At 42.5% G+C, this 22,536-nt stretch overlaps 1 protein-coding gene across 1 annotated transcript in view; it reads right to left on the reverse strand.

Moving 5' to 3' along the window:
* The window catches only part of usp34 (ubiquitin specific peptidase 34), a 105,962-nt gene that overhangs the window by 28,731 nt on the left and 54,695 nt on the right, over positions 1-22,536 (reverse strand). Inside the window, exons 29-52 of the mRNA XM_028568762.1 lie at positions 22,368-22,493; positions 21,973-22,095; positions 21,654-21,737; positions 21,434-21,520; positions 20,672-20,872; positions 20,488-20,570; positions 19,874-19,914; positions 19,506-19,630; positions 17,414-17,566; positions 15,207-15,311; positions 14,113-14,168; positions 12,349-12,653; positions 10,163-10,326; positions 9,980-10,045; positions 9,250-9,396; positions 7,652-7,708; positions 6,876-6,953; positions 5,166-5,260; positions 3,916-4,088; positions 3,629-3,779; positions 1,521-1,599; positions 1,381-1,434; positions 1,179-1,274; positions 1,021-1,085 (exon numbers count right to left, since the gene is read on the reverse strand). Of these exons, the coding sequence (XP_028424563.1) occupies positions 1,021-1,085; positions 1,179-1,274; positions 1,381-1,434; positions 1,521-1,599; positions 3,629-3,779; positions 3,916-4,088; positions 5,166-5,260; positions 6,876-6,953; positions 7,652-7,708; positions 9,250-9,396; positions 9,980-10,045; positions 10,163-10,326; positions 12,349-12,653; positions 14,113-14,168; positions 15,207-15,311; positions 17,414-17,566; positions 19,506-19,630; positions 19,874-19,914; positions 20,488-20,570; positions 20,672-20,872; positions 21,434-21,520; positions 21,654-21,737; positions 21,973-22,095; positions 22,368-22,493 (2,714 nt within the window). The remainder of the gene's footprint in view (positions 1-1,020; positions 1,086-1,178; positions 1,275-1,380; positions 1,435-1,520; positions 1,600-3,628; positions 3,780-3,915; positions 4,089-5,165; positions 5,261-6,875; positions 6,954-7,651; positions 7,709-9,249; positions 9,397-9,979; positions 10,046-10,162; positions 10,327-12,348; positions 12,654-14,112; positions 14,169-15,206; positions 15,312-17,413; positions 17,567-19,505; positions 19,631-19,873; positions 19,915-20,487; positions 20,571-20,671; positions 20,873-21,433; positions 21,521-21,653; positions 21,738-21,972; positions 22,096-22,367; positions 22,494-22,536) is intronic.

A 22,536-nucleotide genomic window follows, 5' to 3' on the forward strand; every position in this document is an offset into this window, starting at 1 on the left:
GAGTTGGTCATAAAAACATCAATATCCCTTTAATTAAGGGACTTAAAGGGTAACCACTGTTGCTTTTCAAACTGGACCCTATTTTCCTATGTTTTTGAGTCTAAGTGGCTGATGGGAACAACAATCTTTGACATTGGTCATATATTAAGTGAGATCGCTGCAGTCGGCAACAAGCTCCAATGTCCGTTAATAGAGCAATTGTTCAGCTTATATTTACCTTCACAAAAGTGCTCGTTTTGCTGCTGACAGACTCAGATTAATATTCTAAGTGTCTGTCAACATTATGAAAGGATCCCTTCAGAGATAGACCTTTAAAACCTCTTTAAGACCTTTCTGTTTAACCAGAAACAGCTCTGAAGTCGCTAGCTCTAAACCCACCAGACTCCATTTAAAAAAGCAATACTTTTAGCGTGTATAGAGCCAACATATGTTCACATATAAATCAGTAAACTATATGTTAATTTCAACCAAAACTAGAGTTGTGATGGTTGGAAAAGTGGAAAGACGACCCTAAACGGCTTTTCATAGTTTTATTTTGTTTCTGTTCACTTTGAAGGAAGCGTATCTTACAATGCTAAAATTACTGTTTATTTACATGGAGTCTGGTGGGTTTAGCGAACACAATATGGCGGATGTTTATGTTTGAAAAAAGGATCTTACTCTTTAACAGAAAGGTCGACCTCCTTAGAAATCCTTTCCATAATGTTGTCAGACACTTAGAATATTAATCTGAGTCTGTCAGCGGCAAAACAAGCACTTTTGTGAAGGTAAATATAAGCTGGACAATTGTCCTATTAACTTACATTATAGCTTGTTTCTCTGCTGCTGACTGCAGCGATCTCTCTTAACACTGGACCAATGTCAAAGATTGTTGTTCCCATCAGTCACTTAGACACAAAAACATAGGAAAATAGGTTGAGAAAAAAAAAAGGTAGTTACCCTTTAAATGAAAGTAATAAGATGGGTGAAAAGTCATTAGTTCATCCTGTCTAAACATAAACGTTTCGGTTTGATACTTACCCAAAGTAGGTGTGTTCAAATATATTTTTATCCTGGAGAAACTGCATGTTGTCGTGCCAAATCCACTGAAAGAAACACAGACATGTTAAAGTAACATTTAAACTTAAATATCAATGTAGTTTACATAATTCAAACTCTCAAAAGTAGACCCGCAGTACCTCCAGCAGATCAGGAGAGACGTCAAAACTGAAGTCCTTCCCGTTCTCCTCCTCCAGCTCCACCCTCTTGTAGAAGAGCATGTAGGCACTGTGTGTCTGCAAGTTCAACCAACACTTCACCGTTACCTTCTGGTTCACACGCTTGGTGACGAAAAAACAGAATGAGATTAAAAATAATAAAAAATAAATAAAACATCTTTACCTTCTCAAAAGAGAAATCCATGAACTTGTCCGTGACGGAGTCGTAGGTTTTAGTCTGAAAAAAGAAACCAATGTCAGCGAGATCCAAAAGCGACAGAACATTTATGTTTTTCGATTTTATCTTCTGACTGCCGCTCGTACCGTCATTTCTCCGCCGAAGCACTCGGAGGCCAGCTGGGCCGAGTCGAAGGGCTTCACCTCGGCATCGTTGAACAGGTACCTGCAAAGTCAAAGTAGCGTCGTTGTCATTATATTGAGGGGTCAGACAACAATATGAAGACATATGGGTGGCAGTTCCCTGAGGCATGAAATCACAAAAACACAAAACTTGGGGCTTTTTCCCTTTATTTCAGAGTGACAGTGGATAGACAGGAAAGGTGGGAGAGAGAGATGGGGGATGACACGCAACAAAAGGGCAGCAGGTCGGATTCAAACCCGGGCCGCTGCAAAGGCCTCAGCCTACATGGGGCGCACGCTCCTAGTGGGTGAGCTAGAGGTCGCCACAGACGTGTTTTTTTTTTGTTTTTTTTAATCCAACTGCATGTCTGAGCAATTTGAGACTTTAAAAAAAAAAAAAAAAACTGTCCAGTTAACTGATGTCTCACTGAAAAAAGTCCTTAAAACTAGATATTAGGCATTTTCCAAACTATCGCTATCAACATTTATAATGTAAATAAATATTTATTTATCAGACTCATTTATAATGACAAATAAAAGATTCTGATAAATGAATACTTAAAAAAAATTAAATAAAAACGGACAAAACCCCCTTCAACCATGTTCTGAGTGTTGTCGTTGCGTAGTCTGTCCACCAGAGGGCGCTCTACAGCCTCCCTGTTGGCAACACTAGGATTTATTTTGTTGTTATTGTGTTTTTGTTCAAAGGACTTTAAGTTTCATATGTTAAGTTTGTATTTTTATACTTTTTATTTATCAGAACTTTAATATATTTTGATGTTCTGCTGTGACAATTAAACAAACAAGTTTTTTAATTTTTAAACCGCATTATCATTATTTTAGTGAGGACTCAAATAACTAATGTTAGGGAAATTTGTTTGTTTTGTTACGCGTTTCTGGATTACTTTTTTATTTTTTTATATATATATCGGCCGATATATCAGAATATCGGATTTTTAAACCACCTAATATTTGTATCGATATCTGCCTTAAAAATCCTTCATCGGCCGGGCTTGCTCTACTTAAAACTAATCATTACTTCCACTTCAACCTCTTAAACCAGCTTGTCGGGAAGGGGGCTAAATAATGCTCCAAAAGGTAGGTTACATTTTGGCGAGGAAAAATCTGGCACGGCCGTTTATAAAAGCCTCAAGATATCTAGGGCTGTGCTCGATTAAAGAAATTCTTAGTCGACTAACACTCATTCAATTGTATCGATTAATCAATTAGTCGATTTAATCAACAGAGCTGTAAATCTGAGTTTCTCCACAAAGAGTCATGCAAAAGCACCGTTTTAATTCTCGTGTTTACCAGAGATGTGCTCGTACGTTTCTTGGAAATCAGTCATTCAGCATGAAAAAAAGCATCAGACATGACTAATGGACTAAAGAAATCTAAGTTGGCTAAGACCAAAACGACTGATTAGTCAACTAATCGACTAAGAGAGAGCAGCCCTAAAGATATCTAAATAAAATTGGGTGCTACTGGCACCCACGAGTCTCTCTCTCTTAAGCTAACCCCCAGTTGTCTCACGCAGTACAAATGTGTGATTTCCGGCCTACTCTAAAATGGTGTATTTTCAATATTTCTACATACTGAGGTCCCTAAACAGTCTTGGACTTGAATAAATTGGGGTCGGACTGTAAAGTCCAGACTCTTGTGGATCCAATGAGCCCAATCTTATTCATGTATGATGATGGTAGTCCCCAAAGTAGCCATTTCATTATAGTTTATATATATATATATATATATATATATATATGACCTGTTGTTACCTCGAGGATAATCACAGTCTCATGAAACTTTACAACCACAAACTGGAGACCCGTGGCATTCAGAGGATGTATTCCTAGGTATATGGACAATAACGGGGTTTCCAAGCAGTTTCAAGAACAGTAGGGACCGATTCTTGTTTTTTCGGCCAGGCCTAATAATTGGTCTATCCCTACAGAACAGAACTGTTGACCTGCTATCTCACCCTAAAGATGCCCTATCACCCATAAGAATAAATCAAAAGGGGTCTCCAGTAGGGAGTGATGGAGTGGAAGAGGTTAGCATGCTTCTGCGCTCACCACTTGTTGGTCTTGTAGGCGTGTGGGTTGACAATGTCTCTGATGAAGCTGTAGTAATGGCCGCCGTCTGCCGTGCCCGTGTGCACTGTGACGCCGATGAGGTCATACTCGTAGCTCTCCGTGACTTTTGCCTCGCCCTCTTCCCGAAAACCTGCAGCACAAACACACAGTACATATGTACCACATAGGTTCTCTCATGACGTAAAACACAGACTTTCAGGGACTTGAAAGGAATTTGTTGTCTTTGATATTTGTCGTTTGTAGTGTTTTGTGGCGTTTGGACGGACCCTCTTTGCGCTCCCCTTTGCCCATGAGGAAGTCCTCGGTGTAGGGGGTCATGTCGAGGCGCAGCGGGAAGGAGAAGTGGGTGTTCACCTTCTCCTTCATCATCGTCACCATGTTGAAGGTGTACCTCATGGTGTTGAAACTCAGGATCCGTGGCAGCTTTTTGAAACACGCCCTGTGGGAGGAGAGACAAAGCAGGGTGTGAGCTCAATTAAAAGGATTTAACTCACAGATTTGAAATTGTGAAAACGCAGCGGTGCAATATTTCTACAAGAGGTTTTAAAGCCCAATTCAGACCCGTGACGAGAAAAGTTCAAGTCAGCAGACGGTGCAACTCAGCTGGCCGAGTCTCCAGAGGCTGGTTTTACAACGTAAGAGACGTCTCCTGTTTCTACAGCCAATAGACACTCAGCTGGCCGAGTCTCCAGAGGCTGGTTTTACAACGTAAGAGACGTCTCCTGTTTCTACAGCCAATAGACACTCAGCTGGCCGAGTCTCCAGAGGCTGGTTTTACAACGTAAGAGACGTCTCCTGTTTCTACAGCCAATAGACAGTCAGCTGGCCGAGTCTCCAGAGGCTGGTTTTACAACGAAGAGACGTCTCCTGTTTCTACAGCCAATAGACACTCAGCTGGCCGAGTCTCCAGAGGCTGGTTTTACAACGTAAGAGACGTCTCCTGTTTCTACAGCCAATAGAGAAGTCAGCTGGCCGAGTCTCCAGAGGCTGGTTTTACAACGTAAGAGACGTCTCCTGTTTCAACAGCCAATAGAGAAGTCAGCTGGTCGAGTCAGCTACAAACTACAGAAATAAAATGATCCATAATCCCTTTCATTTTTAGGTAACAAACTGAACTGATTTAAATGGCAGGGATTTGGAGGTAGGCATCACAAGCGCCTGCGAGAACAAAACGGTGAATCAGAGAAATAAAACATTTTCACCGTTTCATCTCTACTAGAAATGCAGCTGTAGCAAGCATCTCACTATGACTACTCATTCACATTTATTTAGACTCAACAAATGATATATCCAGCTATACATTTTTTTTTTTTTTTTTTTTTTTACAAATAGCCTAAAAGGTCGGATGTTAGAACAAAAGTACAGAGTCATATGGAGATGATACACTGTCTTGTCTCGTCGCATTGGTGTAAACTAGCAGGTTTCAGAACGCTGCCAACCGGAGCGTTGCAGGAGCGTTTATTTATTTATTTATTTTTTTTTAAATGTGCTGCTTTAACTAAACGGATCCACAGACCTTTTCTCTGCGCGGACCTTCTTGCCACACTGGGAGCAAGTGTACATGTTGTCGCCCTCCAGGGTGTCTTTGATCGTCACCTCATCCAGAGATTCCTGGATAAAGACAACGACAGCAGAAAGATGTTCCCAGTGTCAGTGTTATTCCTTCTATCTGATGTTTCTAGATTATTATTCCTGCTGTATTAATGTGTGTGTTGCATTTCCCTGCTGTAAATGTTTAAGGTTGTGCTCATTTTAACTCCTTTATACACTGTTGGGTAGTTTAATTGACAGAAATGCATCATGGTCTATAACAGTGGTTCCCAACCTTTTTTCCATGGCGCCCCCCCCTACTCATGTATAAGAAAAGCTGAGCCCCCCCACCCGAAACCAAAGTTAAGGGGGAGGTAACTCTCGAGATAGAGCCTTACATTCTTTTTGGATACAGAGCAGTTATCAGCACTTTTACACATCTCCGCCATGTTTCATTCATAAAATAGTGATGCCGTGACTGCAGGAAAGACGAGGATGATAGCAGCTAACAGCTAGCAGCTAACAGCTAGCAGCTAACAGCTGAGCTGATGACAGCAAGGGTCCCAGGTTAAGAGGTCCCGGAGGTTTGGCCTACCAAGTAGCCTGCCTACAATTTTAAGCGAGAACAAAAATATATAGTTTTTATACAGACCTTTGTATACATTATATATTCTAGTGTATTATCATAATTTGTTTAACATGTGCAAATAATAATATATATATATATATATATATATATATATATATATATAAGATATATATATATATATATAAGATATATATATATATATATCTTATAATATATAAGATCAAGATGTTTGTAGCGTTGTTGTTGTCTGATGAAGCTGTAGTAATTTTTAAAGATTATTTTTTGGGCTTTTTCGCCTTTAATTTTTGACAGGACAGCTAGGTGAGAAAGGGGAGAGAGGGGAAGACATGCAGGAAATCGTCACAGGTCGGATTCGAACCCTGGACCTCTGCGTCGAGGCATAAAGCTCTCAGTACATGTGCGCCTGCTCTACCCACTGAGCCAACCCGGCCACAGAACCACGTCTCTCTAAAAACTTTTTTAACTTTTCATGGTGTCAGAAAAACAGCCCCGTTTGCAGCTTTGTGACAATGCATTTTCCAGCTGATCCGAGAGGCTTTTTAACTTCAGCATCAACACATCTGGAGATACGTGGTTTTCACTGGACAGGAATGGGGATGAAAAACTTGAATCTGCCTCAGTTTTGAAGCCCTGTTCTGTGTATTTCCGTGATGCTGTCCCAGTGTCTCCAGCATCGATCCCACCAGAGGGACAATGTCTCACAGAAACAGACTGGATTCTTCTGTAGCAAAGCTCAAATTGAGTCAGATCATGGTCCCGGAGGACTTCTGACACAGAGTGTAGCTTGCAGACCAGTTTCCTGCTTTAACAATCAAGTGACCATCGGACTTGGGGGACGGGAACACGACTCCGAATTAATTATAGTGTTGCTGTGTGTCAGGTGGGTGTGTAAATCTATGTGCGATTTGAAAACTAAAGCAGTCAGACAAATATAGTAGAGTATAAAGTACAATATTTACCTCTGAGATGTACTGGAGTAAAAGTATGAACTAGCAAATAATGGAATTAATCTAAGTAGAGTAACGCAAATGTGTACCTAAGCACGGTACTTGAGTAAATGTAGTAACATGTGTTTTGTGTACTCACGTAGATGTTCTTCATGTCTGCCACTTGACATCTGACGGTGTAGAACTCCTCTGCAGTCTGACTGACGTGGTCACAGTCCTGCAGGACAGACCGCACAAAGCGTCACTCAAACTGTTAAAATACGAGGTGCACTTCCTAACTCTTGAATTAAACTACCGTGACGTCACAGACTAAGGTACGGAAAAGTTGGTTCATTTGTATAAAGTGAACGTTGGCTTCCAGTCTCGTTTGACTTTGTTTGTTTTTCTCAATATATTTAGACTCTTTAAATATTTTTTTTTCCTAAAAATATTTTTGATTTTCCCCCCCTCAAAATATTCCGGATTTCTTTCCTCAAAATATTTAGACTTTTTATCTCAATATATTCCGACTTTGTCCTTCAAATATTACAACTTTTCCCACTAAAATACAGTATGAATTGAACAAATCTTGGAAAATGCTTTCTGAAGACACAAATAATGTACTTCATGTATAAATTTGATATGAATTATTATCAAGTTGTTAAAAAAACAACAACCCTATATTCAACATAAGAGCACCAGCAATCTTCTTTATTATCAGTGATTAAAACGTAATAAAATAAATAGAATTGTACTTTATTTAAAAAGCGTCAGAGATACTTTAAAGAGGAAATAAAGAACAAAACAAAGATAAAATCAAAGCCAAAGAGATGTGCTTGGAGCTTTATCGTCCTCCGAATATTTGAGATCAAAATTCTGGGGGGGAAATCTTCTATATTCCTTATTAAGAAATCAAATGTATGTCCTCAAACTCACCAGAGAGACCACATTGTTGGTGATGACGCCTCCAAATAAAGTCTTCACTGTGTTTTTCTGGGAGAAGAAAGAACACACTTTCATTATTAACATTTTTATTCAACATTTCACTTGAATTATTATTTAGGCTGTTAAATATGTAAACAGAAATCTGCAATTTCTCCCATTTGTCAATTTTTGTAACGTTCCTAATGTGGGTACGTCTCATTTGAAAAAGTGCTTTTACTCCTTAAATCTGAAGCATTTAAGTCCCTTAAGAAAAGGGATTTGGATGTTTTTATGACCAATCCCTTTCATTATTGGGTCACTCTGTAAACAGGAAATAAAGTGTTGTCTTTATTCCGACGAAGCGTTCAGAAAGATTATGGAGAAAAGAAATTCTAATTGTCCAAAGTTTCACATTTTAAATATATGTAAAATGTTTAAGGAGTTGCAAAATAGAGGGTTTTATTGGTCTGACGTGTGTGTGTGTGTGGGAGGGGGGGGGGGGGGGGGGGGTGCATGGTGTGTATGAAGTTGTGTGTGTGTGTGTGTGTGTGTGTGAAGTTGTGTGTGTGTGTATTGTTTGTGAGTGTGAAGTAGTATGTGGTGTGTGTGTGAGAAGTGTTGTTGTCTGTGTGTGTTGTCAAGGTATGTGTGTGTGAAGTTGTATGTGTTTGAAGTTGTGTGGCGCGCGTGTGTGTGTGTGTGTGTGTGAAGTTGTATGTGTGAAGTTGTGTGGTGTGTGTGAAGTTGTATGTGTGTGGGAAGTTGTGTCTGTGTGTGTGTGTATGTGAAGTTGTGTGTGAAGTTGTGTGTGTGTGTGTGTGTGTATGTGTGAAGTTGTATGTGTGTGAATTTGTGTGTGTGAAGTTGTATGTGTGTGTGTGTGTATGTGTGAAGTTGTATGTGTGTGAATTTGTGTGTGTGAAGTTGTATGTGTGTGAAGTTGTGTGTGAAGTGTGTGTGTGTGTGTGTGTGTGAAGTTGTCTGTGTGTGTGTGTGTGTGTGCGTGTGCGTGTGAGAAGTTTGTGTGTGTGTGTGTGTGTGTGTGTAAAGTTGTATGTGTGTGAATTTGTGTGTGTGTGAAGTTGTATGTGTGTGAAGTTGTGTGTGAAGTTGTGTGTGTGTGTGTGTGTGTGTGTGAAGTTGTCTGTGTGTGTGTGTGTGTGTGTGCGCGTGTGAGAAGTTGTGTGTGTGTGTGTGTGAATTTGTGTGTGTGAAGTTGTGTGTGTGAAGTTGTATGTGTGAAGTTGTGTGTGTGTGTGTGTGTGTGTGTGTGTGTGTGTGTGAAGTTGTGTGTGTGTGTGTGTGCGTGCGGGAGAAGTTGTGTGTGTGTGTGTGTGTCTGGTGTGTGTGTGTGTGTGTGAAGTTGTCTGTGTGTGTGTGTGCGTGAGAAGTTGTGTGTGTGTGTGTGTGTGTGTGTGTCTGAAGTTGTGTGCGTTTGTGTGTGTGTGAAGTTGTCTGTGTGTGTGTGAGAAGTTGTGTGAGAAGTTGTGTGTGTGTGTGTGTGTGTGGGTGTGTGTGAAGTGTGTGTGTGTGTGTGTGTGTGTGAAGTTGTCTGTGTGTGTGTGTGTGTGTGTGTGTGTGTCTGCATGAGTGAGTCTGCGTGTGTGTACCAGCTCCTGGGACATCTCCTCTATCTTGGTGATGAGGTCGGTGAAGAACTCCGTCATGTCCTTCTGCTCCCCGGTGTTGAGAGGCTGTTTGTCCATCGTGTAGGTTTTACAGAACGGCCGTGGGTTGTACGCTTTCCTCTCGCTCTCCTGAACACACCGAGGGGGAGGAAAAGCAAAGTTTAGATCATGTATCAGACAGTTGGTTGACTCAGACTGTCAGAGTGTCTGTCACACACTATACACGCTCGTTTCTCACAACTACAAAAGCTACTAAACTTTAAATTATGAACTTTTTTTTAATTGAAAGCTTGGGTAGGCAGTTTGTTATTGCGTCATTGTAGTTCAAGTGGTCTGAGAGAAAACTACACTTCTGCATCTTCTCTTGGCTCGGTTTTCAGGCTTTAAGAAAGTCTAGACCGTGACGGGAGACTTCAGCCAATCACCGGTCATTTCAGAAAGAGGGCGTTCCTATTGGCTGTTCTACAGATGCAAATGCATGTCCCGTCGGATGGTGAAAGCCTCATTCAAAGGCAGAACATTGGTTGTTGCGTTAGCTACAACTGCTTACACTGCAATGCAATCAAGTTGCTCTTTCACAAATCTACAAATTGATGACATTAATACTTGCTTTTTCTTTTTTTACTAACTCGTGTTCTCTGTGGTGTTATCCTTAAATCTAAAGGAGAGGATGATTAGGTCGACAGTTAAGAGGTATGAATGTAAAACTCACCATGAGATACGTGAACATCTTCTGCAGTTCCAGCAGCGTGGTCTTGTGTTTGATATCCTCGGCATACTACACGCACAAACGGACACAAACGGATACATCGTATGAAAATCTACACTCCGTTTCGAGTTTAAATGATGCTCTCCTGGCGGTGCTCCGCCCTTTTTTTGTCTTGCAGGTACAGACCTTGGCAGTGAAGACCGCCTGGCGAGCCTCAGGGATCATGTAGAGCTGCTGGATGGTGGAGGCCAGGTAACAGGTGGCTCCCAGGTTAGTCAGACCCACGAAGCGGCACTCGGCCCGGACGTCGTCGTGGGGCCAGTAGTCCCACTTGTACGGGGCGTGAGAGGCTGAGGGAGGAAGATCAGAAGGAAGTTTTTAATGTTTGTAGGCCACTGCCTTTCTGGTATTTTCAGAACACAAATGTCCCTGTAAAACCCATCGATAATTCTGACATTAACTCATAAAAAGTGTCATGTGAAGGAGCTTGTTTGGACAGATCATGGACGTATAATAAAGCCTGGACCTATCGTTCGAGGCATAGGCTGGTTGGTTCCTATGTTGCACACAAAGTCATCATGGAGCCAAAAATTCCCCGGATGATCGGCGCTGCTTCCGCATTGTGCGGCCCATAGAGCAGGCGCACTAGAGGTCTCTCCCGGCTGAGACGGCTACTTATGGTTGAGTAGCTCTGGCTAACTTCAGTGGGGATTTAATCATTTAAAAACGTGCGGCTCTTCTAGACTTTCCAAATGGTTTTTTTGCAACTTTTTTTATAGGTGTTTTTAGCAGATTGTGCAGAGTTCAAGATTGTGATTGTACAAGCATGTTCAGCATTTCCTTATAGAAAACAAAGGACAAGGGGCACATGTAGACCAGCACCTTGGCATAAAGGCTTTGGGTAAACAGCAGGGCAGTGGTTGCACACAAGGCACTTAAGCATTAAGTTTATACCTATACATCGAAACGGGGCATTTCGCGGGGGTTGTAATGCTCAAAAAGAATGTATCCACTGATTACAGACGTCTCGTTCGCCATTTAAGTAAATAGGGAAAAGTCTTTTTGGACCCAAGGGCATCACGTGATAGACACGGGAGATGTAATTTCACCGTTTGGCCCCTCTCTTCCTGGTTACCAACTCTGCAGCTCTAATGAGACACCTTTTAGCTCATTGTCGTAGTTCTGATGCATGTTTATCGTGTGTTTCTGTGATGCTGTCCCAGTGTCTCCAGCATTTTTCCCACCGGAGGGACAATGTCTTTTCGGAAACAGACTGGTGTCTCTGTAGCAACGCTCAAATTGAGTCAGATCATGGTCCCGGAGGACTTCTGACACAGAGTGTAGCTTGCAGACCAGTTTCCTGCTTTAACAATCAAGTGACCATCAGACTCGGTGGACGGGAACACGACTTTGTGTCAGGTCGGTGTGTACATTGTAAATGTTTGCTAACATGTTACCCACAACAACGTTATGAGCTGGAGTTATGGTGTTGTGATATTCCAAAATATCTGCATTCATTATCGGTAATATCAATCAGCATTTGGATGCAGTATTTTGGTTTCTGAATGCATCGTTGAATGTTGAATATATTCCGTCAATGCGTGACCGACAGTATGGTCTATTGTGTGATAAAATAACACATTTACTGCATATTCTTTCCCCAAACTCTTCTTCAGTATATATTAAGGAAATCCAAATGCTCCGAGTGGAGTTTGTTGAGGAGAAAAAAAAATAAAACTTTCATTAAATACTTTGGCTAGAAAACAACCGGCAGTGGAGGCACTTTAAAGAGGCATGACAGTTCTTCCATAAAACCTTTTAATAATTTCCTTGTCTGTTAGGGGCTGAAACCAACTTATTTTCTCGATTAATGGATTAGTTGTTTGGCCTATAAAATGTCAGAAAAATATAAAAAATGTGGATCAGCGTAAGCCTAAGATGACATCCTCAAATGTCTTGTTTTGTCCACAACTCTAAGATATTCAGTTTACGCTCACAGAGGAGAGAAGAAACTAGAACAATATTCACATTTAACAAGCTGAAAGAGAATTTTTTACTTTTTTTCCCACATAAAATAATGACGCAGTCCGATTGATCGATTATCAAAATAGCTGATGAGTAATGTAATAGTAGACAACTAGTCGATTGGTCTGTCGATTAAAAACTATCAAAGTAAAAAAAGTATTTTTAAATGGCCGAGGTTGGGCAATCTTTCCGACCTAAAACATGTTAATTTCTGAAAGTTGGAAACCTGGTTTATTGGGTTTTTGCGTGCGGCTAGCTGTCAGTTTTCTTGCCGCAAGTAGAAAGTTCTGCTCTACGAATGTAGTAAACAAATAACAAAAAAAAAGTGACATAGCCGTGGTGCTCACCTTGCATGTGCTGCGACATGACCCAGTTGTGGAGCAGCCGGTAGTTCTCCACGGAGCCCTTCACCGTCTCCACCAGCAGGTCGTAGGCGGCGGCGCGGGCCGCGTGCGACTTGCATTTGGGCTGGGCGCGGTCGGCCAGGCTGGGCAGGAGGAAGAGCAGGTTGTGGACGTCGCGCAGGAACTCCTGGCCCTCGCGGGAGAACTTGAAGGGAGGCTTGTGCTTGAGGACACTGGTGGCGAGACGCAGGAGGCCCGTCAGCCCGTCGTCCTCGATCGCCCCGTCCTGCTGGTCAAGGATCTCCCGGCTGGGGGGACACGGAGGTCAAGGGTGGGGGTCAATGTTACACTTCCACACTGAACTACACACTCTACACTTCACCGCGAGTCTTAATGGCTGATTTATGCTTCTGCGGTGGCTCGACGCACAGCGTTGGCTGTAGCCTTCGTAAGCGGTGGTGATGGCGCAGTGGATATGACACGTGCCTTTGGTGTGGGAGACCCGGGTTCGATTCCCACTGCGATATATCAACCAATGCGTCCCTGAGCAAGACACTTAACCCCTAGTTGCGCCAGAGGCTTGCCACTTCTGACCAATGGCAATTGTAAGTTGCTTTGGGTAAAAGCGTCCGCTAAATAACATGTAATGTAATATGGCCTGAAATTTACCCTTGTGCGTTGGTGTGTACGCGTCGATCTCTTTAAGATATAAACATAGCAGGGCCGGCAGTGTCTCCCCTGGGCTTTCGGACCACGGTAGGAAATATGGAGCAGGAAAAGTTAACCCTCTCCTTGATTTCATGTTGTTTATAGAGAAGGAGAACCAGGAAATGAGTCGGGGGGGAAATGCAACGCTGCAGAGCGGCGTGCGTTGCCGCAACGTGCATTTACATTTCTTAATAGATGCACGTCAGGCTACGGGCGTAGGGTCCGTGTCTTCACGTACCTACGTACCTTAGCCACGGCGTCGATGTAACGCAGAAGCATAAATCAGCCTTTATGTGTTTGTTTATAAGAAGGAAACTCCACAGGGAGCCTTTATTCAGAGTGTGTCCCAGTGTCTCCAGCATCGATCCCACCAGAGGGACAATGTCTCATGGAAACAGACTGGTGTCTCTGTAGCAACGCTCAAATTGAGTCAGATCACGGTCCCGGAGGACTTCTGACACAGAGTGTAGGTTGCAGACCAGTTTCCTGGGTACCTTCTACTATGACTATTAGATAGAGTAGGACTGGGCAATATATCAAGATAAAATCAATATTGTGAAAGGAGACTAAATATCGTCTTAGATTTTGGCATCGTAATATGACATCGTAATGTGTCTTTTCCTGGTTTTACAGGCAGCGTAACGGTAAAGTGATTTCATTTTCTTAACTTTCTAGACTGTTATCGCAGTTCTATTATTTGCTTTTACCCACATAGTCATTATATCCTCATTACTGATGATTATGACAAATCTCATTGTGTAAATAATTCGTGAAAGCACCCATTTTCAACCCTACAATATCGAAATTGAGATATTTGGTCAAAAATATTGTGATATTTGATTTCCTCCATAGCGCCCGGCCCTAAGATAGAGTAATAGAAAGTTCTACTAAATCATGATGCAACCTTAAATCAATGCAAAAGATGGGTTATCAGTCAAGTTTTATGAACGGTTTCTGGACATGTATTAAAATGCCACCAATATAAACACAAATACAAAATCTGCAGGCTCAATACACCCAACTATCAGCCCGGTTAGAAGTCGCTGGATAGGGTCTGACCTCCTGATGCAGTCGGCGAGGTGTCGGGCCAGAGCGTCGAGGTCCAGCAGGGTGGTCTGCATCGCGCCGGCCAGCGACAGAGAGGGAGAGACCTTCTGTGAGTTCAAACAGACCCAATGCTAGCAACAGCTCAATGAAAAGAACATCGCAACAACGCTACAGAATGTTCAAGAAAATGTAGGGATAGACTGATTACGGTGGCCGTTTTTTGGGCAGTTTGCAGATTATCTGTATCTGCGTTTTATTTGCCCGATAACAGATAACGTTAAGGAATTAAAAAGTGTTCTACTTTGGCTTGGCTCCAGCTCTGTGTCTGTGCCTCTGCTTCGGTTTCTCTCACCACTGAGTCTGACTTAATGCCCCCCCCCCACAACACTATCTCTATCTCTTACTGCAGGGGGATCAAACTCAATTTCACTAAGGGCCACACTGAAAAAATGAGAATCACATCAAGGGCCAGACACGTATCGTTTACTAACATGCTTTTATTTTATCGAAAAAGTTAAATATTTTTGACTGTATTATTGCATGTCTCATAAAGCCTTCTCACTTACAATATGGTCGACATAAAGCACTAAATAAAGTCAGCAAGAAAGTTCTTTAGCCTTCATAGAATTTAGCAAATCAAGCAAAACGATGCATTCTGATTACATTTCCAAAAGCAGGCTGTAACGTGGTTGTGTGAGAATTTCCCAGTCGGCCAAATTCTGCTTTGAGTGTCGCATAATTGCAATTTGAAAACTGTCTTTTTGGTTTGGCGCACAACTGGGCACGCCAAAATTGTGAACCTATTTTGATTTGCGGGCCTGATCTAAAATCAAACTTTGCAAGAGGCAATAAATGAATTGCTTAAAGCATTTAAACAAAGTTTTGGGTTGGAGTTTGTAACATTCCAAAATCTCAATTTTTCATGTTCACTGTAAATGAATATCAGTTCCAAATATCGGTTTCATTAACTGCTAATAATCGGTTATCGGCCTTAAAAAAAAAAAAAAAAAAAAAAAAAAAAAAAAAAAAAAAAAACAGTGCCGGTCGATCCCTAATCAAATGTCAACTGACTACAGATGGATATGATCATCAGCAGGGTTGCCCACCTGGCTGGCGTCTTTAACGTGAATGTTGTCGATGAGTTTACAGAGCAGCCAGAAGTATTCCTTACAGCCGGTCCGCAACAGAGGCTCCTCTTCATAGTCCTCCACCTGCAGAACACACCACACCACCAAAAGCCCGTTATTAACAGCAAATAGCACACCGAGTTAAACCATTAACATCACGCAGTGAGAGCTCGGCTCTCTGCGGGCAACTTCTGCAGCCAAACACCAGTCACCAGCAGCAGGAGTGTCGGCCCTGATGGGACTTTAACACCACCTGTGGAGTTCTTGACCTAAGACAGTTTATTTAGGAGCACAACCTGTCTACATTATCCTGTATTTTATATTATAGTTTTCTCCTTCTAGGGCTGCAATTTAGGATTATTTTCACTGTCGGGTTAATCTGTCGATTATTTTCTGGATGAATGGATTAATCGTTTGGGTTACACTTTACTTGAAGGTATCTACATTAGAGTGACATGACGCTGTCATGAACGTGTCATAAACATTATAAACAAGTCATAAACGTTTATGACATAACGCTTCTGTCATTAAGCGTCATTCGGTTTTTGTCATGACAACTTATGGTTAGGGTTCATGTGTTATGACAGTGTCATGTCACTCTTATGTAGATACCTTCAAGTAAAGTGTTACCGCGGTTTGTCTCTAAAACGTCAGAAAATGGTGAAAAATGTGGATCAGAGTTTCCCCAAAAAGCCCAAGATGACGTCCTCAAACGTCTTTTTTTGTCCACAACTCAAAGGTATTCAGTTTCCTGTCACAGAGGAGAGAAGACACCAGAACAATATTCACATTTAACAACTGGAATCAGAGAATGTTTTACTTTTTATATAAAAATATAACTAACACTGATTAATCGATAATTAGAATAGTTGGCGAATCATTTAATAGCTGACAACTAATCAATTAGTCTTTGCAGCTCTAATTCCTCTATCTTAGGATTCTTAGACTGCCAATCGTTTCATACTATTTCACTGATCTACAGGTGGCAGCAAAGTGCCAGTGAACTCACCAACGCGCCAACACACAGGGAAGGAGACAATGCAAACAATACAGCATTTAAAATGTAAAAAAAGAAAAGAAATAAAAATCAGCTTTCAAGTGTTTTATGAGGAAGGACCTGCTTTCAACACGTTTATTTGACCATAAGGAAACACACAATGAGTTGTGTTGGGTAACATTGAATGTAACCATAACTGTTTGTGTGTTTATGAGCTCTTCAACGGGGTGTCCCTCAGAGTTATTGCAGGGTCTTTTTTTTTTTCTTCAAAAATTAAAATGTCTTAACATGAATCCAACATTATTAGAAGCAAATGTAGTATTCTGCATTACGAATGTATGTATAAAGGCTTTAGGCTGCCCTACACATTCTTGCAGGGTATCTGCACATTTTTTAACAGCAAATTTAATTACTTTTAAGACCTTTTTTTAAGTCCTAAATTATAAAACTTTACCACGACAAGGAAAATGCTGTGGCGAAGCTCACCAGAGCCACGCTCAAAAACAGGTCACAGGGACACGACAACTTTCATACCAAGTGCTGATTCGCCTTACAACCCTGACATGGTTGGCTGTGTATGTATAAACTATCAGCCTTTAAGGTACTTCAGGTAATTTCTCAATTCTGGCCCCTCACATCGGTTTGAAAAAGACATGGAGGAAGGACAGCCCCAGGACATTACAAAAGCCCACAAATACACAAAAGTTAAAGTATTCATCATGCTTTCTCTAAATTATGGAAGGATGACGAGTCTGACTCGGTCCCACGTGAAATTTATCGTAAATTCCAGATTTCAAGACATTTTCAGACCTTAAAAATAAAAAAAAACGAAAGTTTTTATTTCAAAACTTTTTAAAAGGACCCGCAGGGACCCTGTCTTGTAGGCCCAGTTTAATAGGCCCAAACTGCTCTGTGTCTCTTTCAGTTAAGTGGTCATTGGCTTAAAAAAAACATTGAAGACCCCTGATTTATAAGAAAGAAACTCAGAGTGTGTCCCAGTGTCTCCAGCATCGATCCCACCAAAGGGACAATGTCTCACAGGAACCAAACTGGTGTCTCTGTAGCAACGCTCAAATTGAGTCAGATCATGGTCCCGGAGGACTTCTGACACAGAGTGTAGGTTGCAGATGAGTTTCGTGTGAACTTTCGTCATTGGGGGTGTGTGCGTGCGTGTGTGTGTGACACCCACCCTGAGTGGTTTGAGCGCCTGGGCGTCAGGCAGGAACTTGAGGAGCGTGGAGGCGGCGAGCAGCAGGAAGGATCGGTTGATGGACTCTCCGCCCTCCAAACCCGAGAGAGAGAGCTTGTAGAGGCCGTTGCACGCCTCGTGTCTCACGGCCGGCTGAAAACGGCAACAGCAACACGTCAACGAGCGGGGAAAAAAATATTCAATAAACCTCTCCAGTTGATTTCTTAATTCTAAACCACAGCTCAGAAGTCCACCTGCTGAGTGCTGTTGCTTCCGTTTGTGTAACTTCAGTTTACCTTTGCTCTTCTGTGGTGTTCATTCCTGTTCAGATCGCATGAATGTTTAGCTAAATGCTGCACATTTAAAGCATCCCAATCCTGCCATTTGGAGCACTTGAGCATCAAATCAGGCGCTCCCTAGTCATGAATAAAATGTCTGATTTAAAAAGGAAATGTTCAACATTTTTCTTATTTGCTGTCTTGCGATACCAGCCGCGATAAAAATCAATACCACATGGAAGAGACAGATATAAGAGGTGTCTGATCTGTGTGAAACTGAGGCAAGCAGCCGCTTAACAAAGAAGAAAATCAACCTTTCAGCACCTCTGAAGCTCCTTAATGGACATGTTGCATCTAATTCCTTTAAAGGGCCCATATTATGCTCATTTTACAGTTCATACTTGTATTTTGGATTTCCACTAGAACATATTTACATGCTTTAATGTTAAAAAAAAAAAAACACATTAGTTTTCTCATATTGTCTGTCTGAATAAACCTGTATTCACCATCCGTTTGAAATGCTCCATTTTTTGCGCCTGTTGGCTTTAAGACCCACTTCCTGAAAAAGCCCAGTCTGCTCTGATTCGTCAGAGTTTCTGGGTCTTCAGCATCCGCGCTCCCAGCTGTTTGCAGTCACTTTCTACCTATATATAATATAGTTGTGGTATCACAATGTTGCAGAAGTCGCGACGGCTCATATAAATGCACAGTAAAAACGGGCGGTGTGCATTTCTCTGTGAATTGAGTGTTTTGATACTTTTTATAGTATTTATATAACACCTCGACCCACTTTAGAGCCTGGGAAAACCCTGACGAACTTGTGGCAAATTTGAGATTTGCTCTGCAAGTCAGTCTGGCCAAGAGCCCATTCAAGCCCATTTCCAATTTTTCCAAATCGAGGCACCAATCATGACCGTTGAGGAGGGCTTAACACCAATCACAACCCTTGAGGAGGGCTCTACACCAATCACAACTGTTGAGGAGGGCTCTACACCAATCATGACCGTTGAGGAGGGCTTAACACCAATCACAACCATTGAGGAGGGCTCTACACCAATCACAACCGTTGAGGAGGGCTTAACACCAATCACAACCATTGAGGAGGGCTCTACACCAATCACAACCGTTGAGGAGGGCTCTACACCAATCACAACCGTCGAGGAGGGCTCTACACCAATCACAACCGTTGAGGAGGGCTCTACACCAATCACAACCGTTGAGGAGGGCTCTACACCAATCACAACCGTTGAGGAGGGCTCTACACCAATCACAACCGTTGAGGAGGGCTCTACACCAATCACAACCATTGAGGTGGGCTCTACACCAATCACTTTGGAAATGGGCTGTGAATGAAGCTTGCCCGGACCCACTCTCAGTTACAGCTGAGAAGGGTCTGGTTACAACCAGGCACCCACTTTATAAATCAAAAAAAGAAACTGAAGGGCACCTGGGTAGCTCCCCTGGTAGAGCAGGCGCCCATATACAGAAGTTTACTCCTCGACGCAGCGGCTGCAGGTATGACTCCGCCCTGCGGCCCTTTAATGCATTTCATTCCACTAACTCTCTCCCCCATTTGATGTCTTCAGCTGTCCTATATTGATAAAGGCCTAAAATGCCCAAAGAAAATCTCACTTTTAACAATATGGGAGCTTTAACAAAACAGTCAACTTTTGTACGTTTCAGTTTTTGTATGGAAACAAATATAACGCGTTGATAAGTGAGCTTTTAAGGTGCTGATAGGTTGGATTAAATTAATTTATTTACATGGTTACGTTCATTATAAAGTTGGGAGGAAGCAGTTTGGACCGGCTCACCTCGGGCACCAGCAGGGTGAGTTTCTTCAGCCAGTCGTGAAGGTGGTCGCTGTCGGCCAGGCTGGACTTCACTGTGGACGAGCAGTGTGCCCAGCTCACCAGCAGCCACATGGAGTAGTGAGTCACTTAAAGAGACAGAGTAAGAGAAAATAAGAAACTTAACTGTCATGTCACTGCCAAACATTTTATTTTTCTGATTCAGGTCTATCTTTGTTGTTTTTATTTGAATTATTATGGGGTGAGAGACGTTGATGTCACTTTATCCTTTCTGCATGCTTTAGTTTAAATTCTTCCTTTCATAATGTTATCATAGTGTGTAAATATTAACTATAAATGTTCATGGAAATCACTCTTTTAGAAGTTCTTACCTTCATGACGGGACCGGTGGTCCGACTGTGCCTTTAGAACTCTGTTAAACAAAAAAGACAACATGTGAATTATCCTTAAAGGTGCTCTAAGCGAGGTTGCATGTTTTTTAGGCCACATTTTTTTTGTCACATACAGCAAACATCTCCTCACTATCAGCTAGCTGCCTGTCCCCTGAACACACTGTAAAAAACATCTCCTCACTATCAGCTAGCTGCCTGTCCCCTGAACACACTGTAAAAAACATCTCCTCACTATCAGCTAGCTGCCTGTCCCCTGAACACACTGTAAAAAAAACATCTCCTCACTATCTGCTAGCTGCCTGTCCCCTGAACACACTGTAAAAAAAACATCTCCTCACTATCTGCTAGCTGCCTGTCCCCTGAACACACTGTAAAAAACATCTCACTATCAGGTAGCTGCCTGTCCCCTGAACACACTGTAAAAAACATCTCACTATCAGGTAGCTGCCTGTCCCCTGAACACACTGTAAAAAAACATCAACGAGCTAGCCTCCATTTAATCAACAAGAAGTGACCTGACCCAACATCGCTTAGAGCCCCTTTAATATATTTAGTATTTACATACTCCCAGGTAGAATATTTGTGGTACTCACCTGTGCGCGAGGTTGTCGTAGGTGTAGGCCACGTTGATCAAACGCTGGATGAGGTTGGTACCCTGAACGAGGCTGAGGAACACCTGCAGACCGACAGACAGATCAGCCGACAGTCGAATCCCAGAGCGATCGTGCCGTTATTTTAATTTTTTTAAATTTTTTCTCCAGCTGGTGGAACATTTACCTCAGTCAGCCGAGGGATGTGCAGGCCTTTCCCGTGCTCCACCGTGGACTTGCGGGATTTGCCCGGCCACGCCCGCTTGCGCTGGCTGTCGGCGAGGCCGGACCAGGAGAAGACGTCGTGGTAGGCCAGGTCCAGGTCCGCGGGGTCCACCGCAAACTGGCAGATCAACTTCAGCAGGCAGGCCAGGCAGTCCAGCAGCCACTGCATGGGGAGACAAATGGAAAACTAAATGAAAACCACACACACACACACACACACAAATGCTTCTTAGTTTAGAAACCGACAAATCAAATGTACACTCCCGCTCTGGCTATATTGCACGCGTAACATGCAATGATGGATCCCACAGCCCTATGGTCCCACAGCCCTATGGTCCCACAGCCCAATGGTCCCACCGCCCTATGGTCCCACAGCCCTATGGTCCCACAGCCCTATGGTCCCACAGCCCTATGGTCCCACAGCCCTATGGTCCCACAGCCCTATGGTCCCACATTTGTAAGATTTTCCTTAAAATTAGGCCCTATGTTAGGGTTAAGGTTACATTCCATCTGTAGTCCATTGCTACTGGATAATAGGTTGGGTGTAATTGCCTGCCAAATTGGGAGAAAGGGGGGGAAAAAAATTGTATACAAATTAATGAAAAAGGAAATGTGGGAACATAGGGCCTAATTTTGGAAAAAACTAAACTAAAGCCCATCAGAACGTTTTTTTTTTTTGTGGAGACCCTGAAATGTTCACTCAAAGGGACGTAGTGTCTCTCACCACAGTCCAGGACTCCTGGTCTTTGGGCTCCAGGATGCCCGAGTTAAAGATCTCCAGGAGTAGCTGCAGGCCTCCAGACGAAACAAACTGGAGGGCAGGAAGAAAAAGACTGAATCGGACTGTAAACCATTTGGAATCTACCGTTTTTATTTCTAAATAAACTTTGGAGATTGTTGTTTGTATATTGTGGGGTATTTTGTTTGTCACAGCGGTGCGGTACCTTGCAGCTCCAGGTGTTCTTGCTGTTTTCTATCTGATCCTCACTGGAGTCATCAGAGTCTGGATACAGATCACTGTAGCTGCCCTGAAAACACAGACACACAGACAGACAGACAGACACACACACAGTAAGATTTACAATCAGTGCAAACGAGTAACCGGTATATACAAGTCTAAGAAAATGTGTGCATCCAATCTATCAGGTTTGTATTTCTTGTCATTACTGCTGCTCATCATGCACTACGTAAAGAAAACTTGAAAACAAATTGCAAGACGATGTCGACACGTCTTTTTAAAAATAAATGTCTTTTTTTACTCACAGTGGACTCTCTGTGAATGCGCCGGTTGGGTTTGCCCAGAGCCTCGATGATCTCCAGAGCGTACAGCAACTTGTGGGGACTTTTTATCCTCAGCAGCTCCTTCCAGCACAGACCCTCCCCGTTCTATATACACACACACGTCTAATGTATCAACAAGTCACGCAACTATCGTTATGCTCGCAAAATATTTGAGGCATGCGTGTGTGCGTTTGGACTAAAAAAAAGGTGGTACATGATCTTGGTAAGCAATCTGACAACACTGTAGTAAATATTTTCGGTGCAAAAGCACTTGGTTAAGATACCAAGCGAACCCAGCACAAATTAGTGCATAAAAAGTCACCAAAATTAAAGTATTTGAACTCGTGAAAGGTGTTGCGGCGAGTGTGGTGACTGACCGTGTCGTCGGAGATGTTCTGGAAGGCCTGAAGCATCTTGGGACAAGTAGGAAGCAGCATCAGCAGCTCCCAAACCCGACGAGACAGATTCTCTGCATGGAGGTGGAGTTCCTCACACCGCATGCTCTGCATGGACACACATACGGACACACGGACACACGGACACACA

The sequence above is a fragment of the Perca flavescens genome, chromosome 2, assembly GCF_004354835.1.
Source record: "Perca flavescens isolate YP-PL-M2 chromosome 2, PFLA_1.0, whole genome shotgun sequence".
NCBI lineage: Eukaryota > Metazoa > Chordata > Actinopteri > Perciformes > Percidae > Perca > Perca flavescens.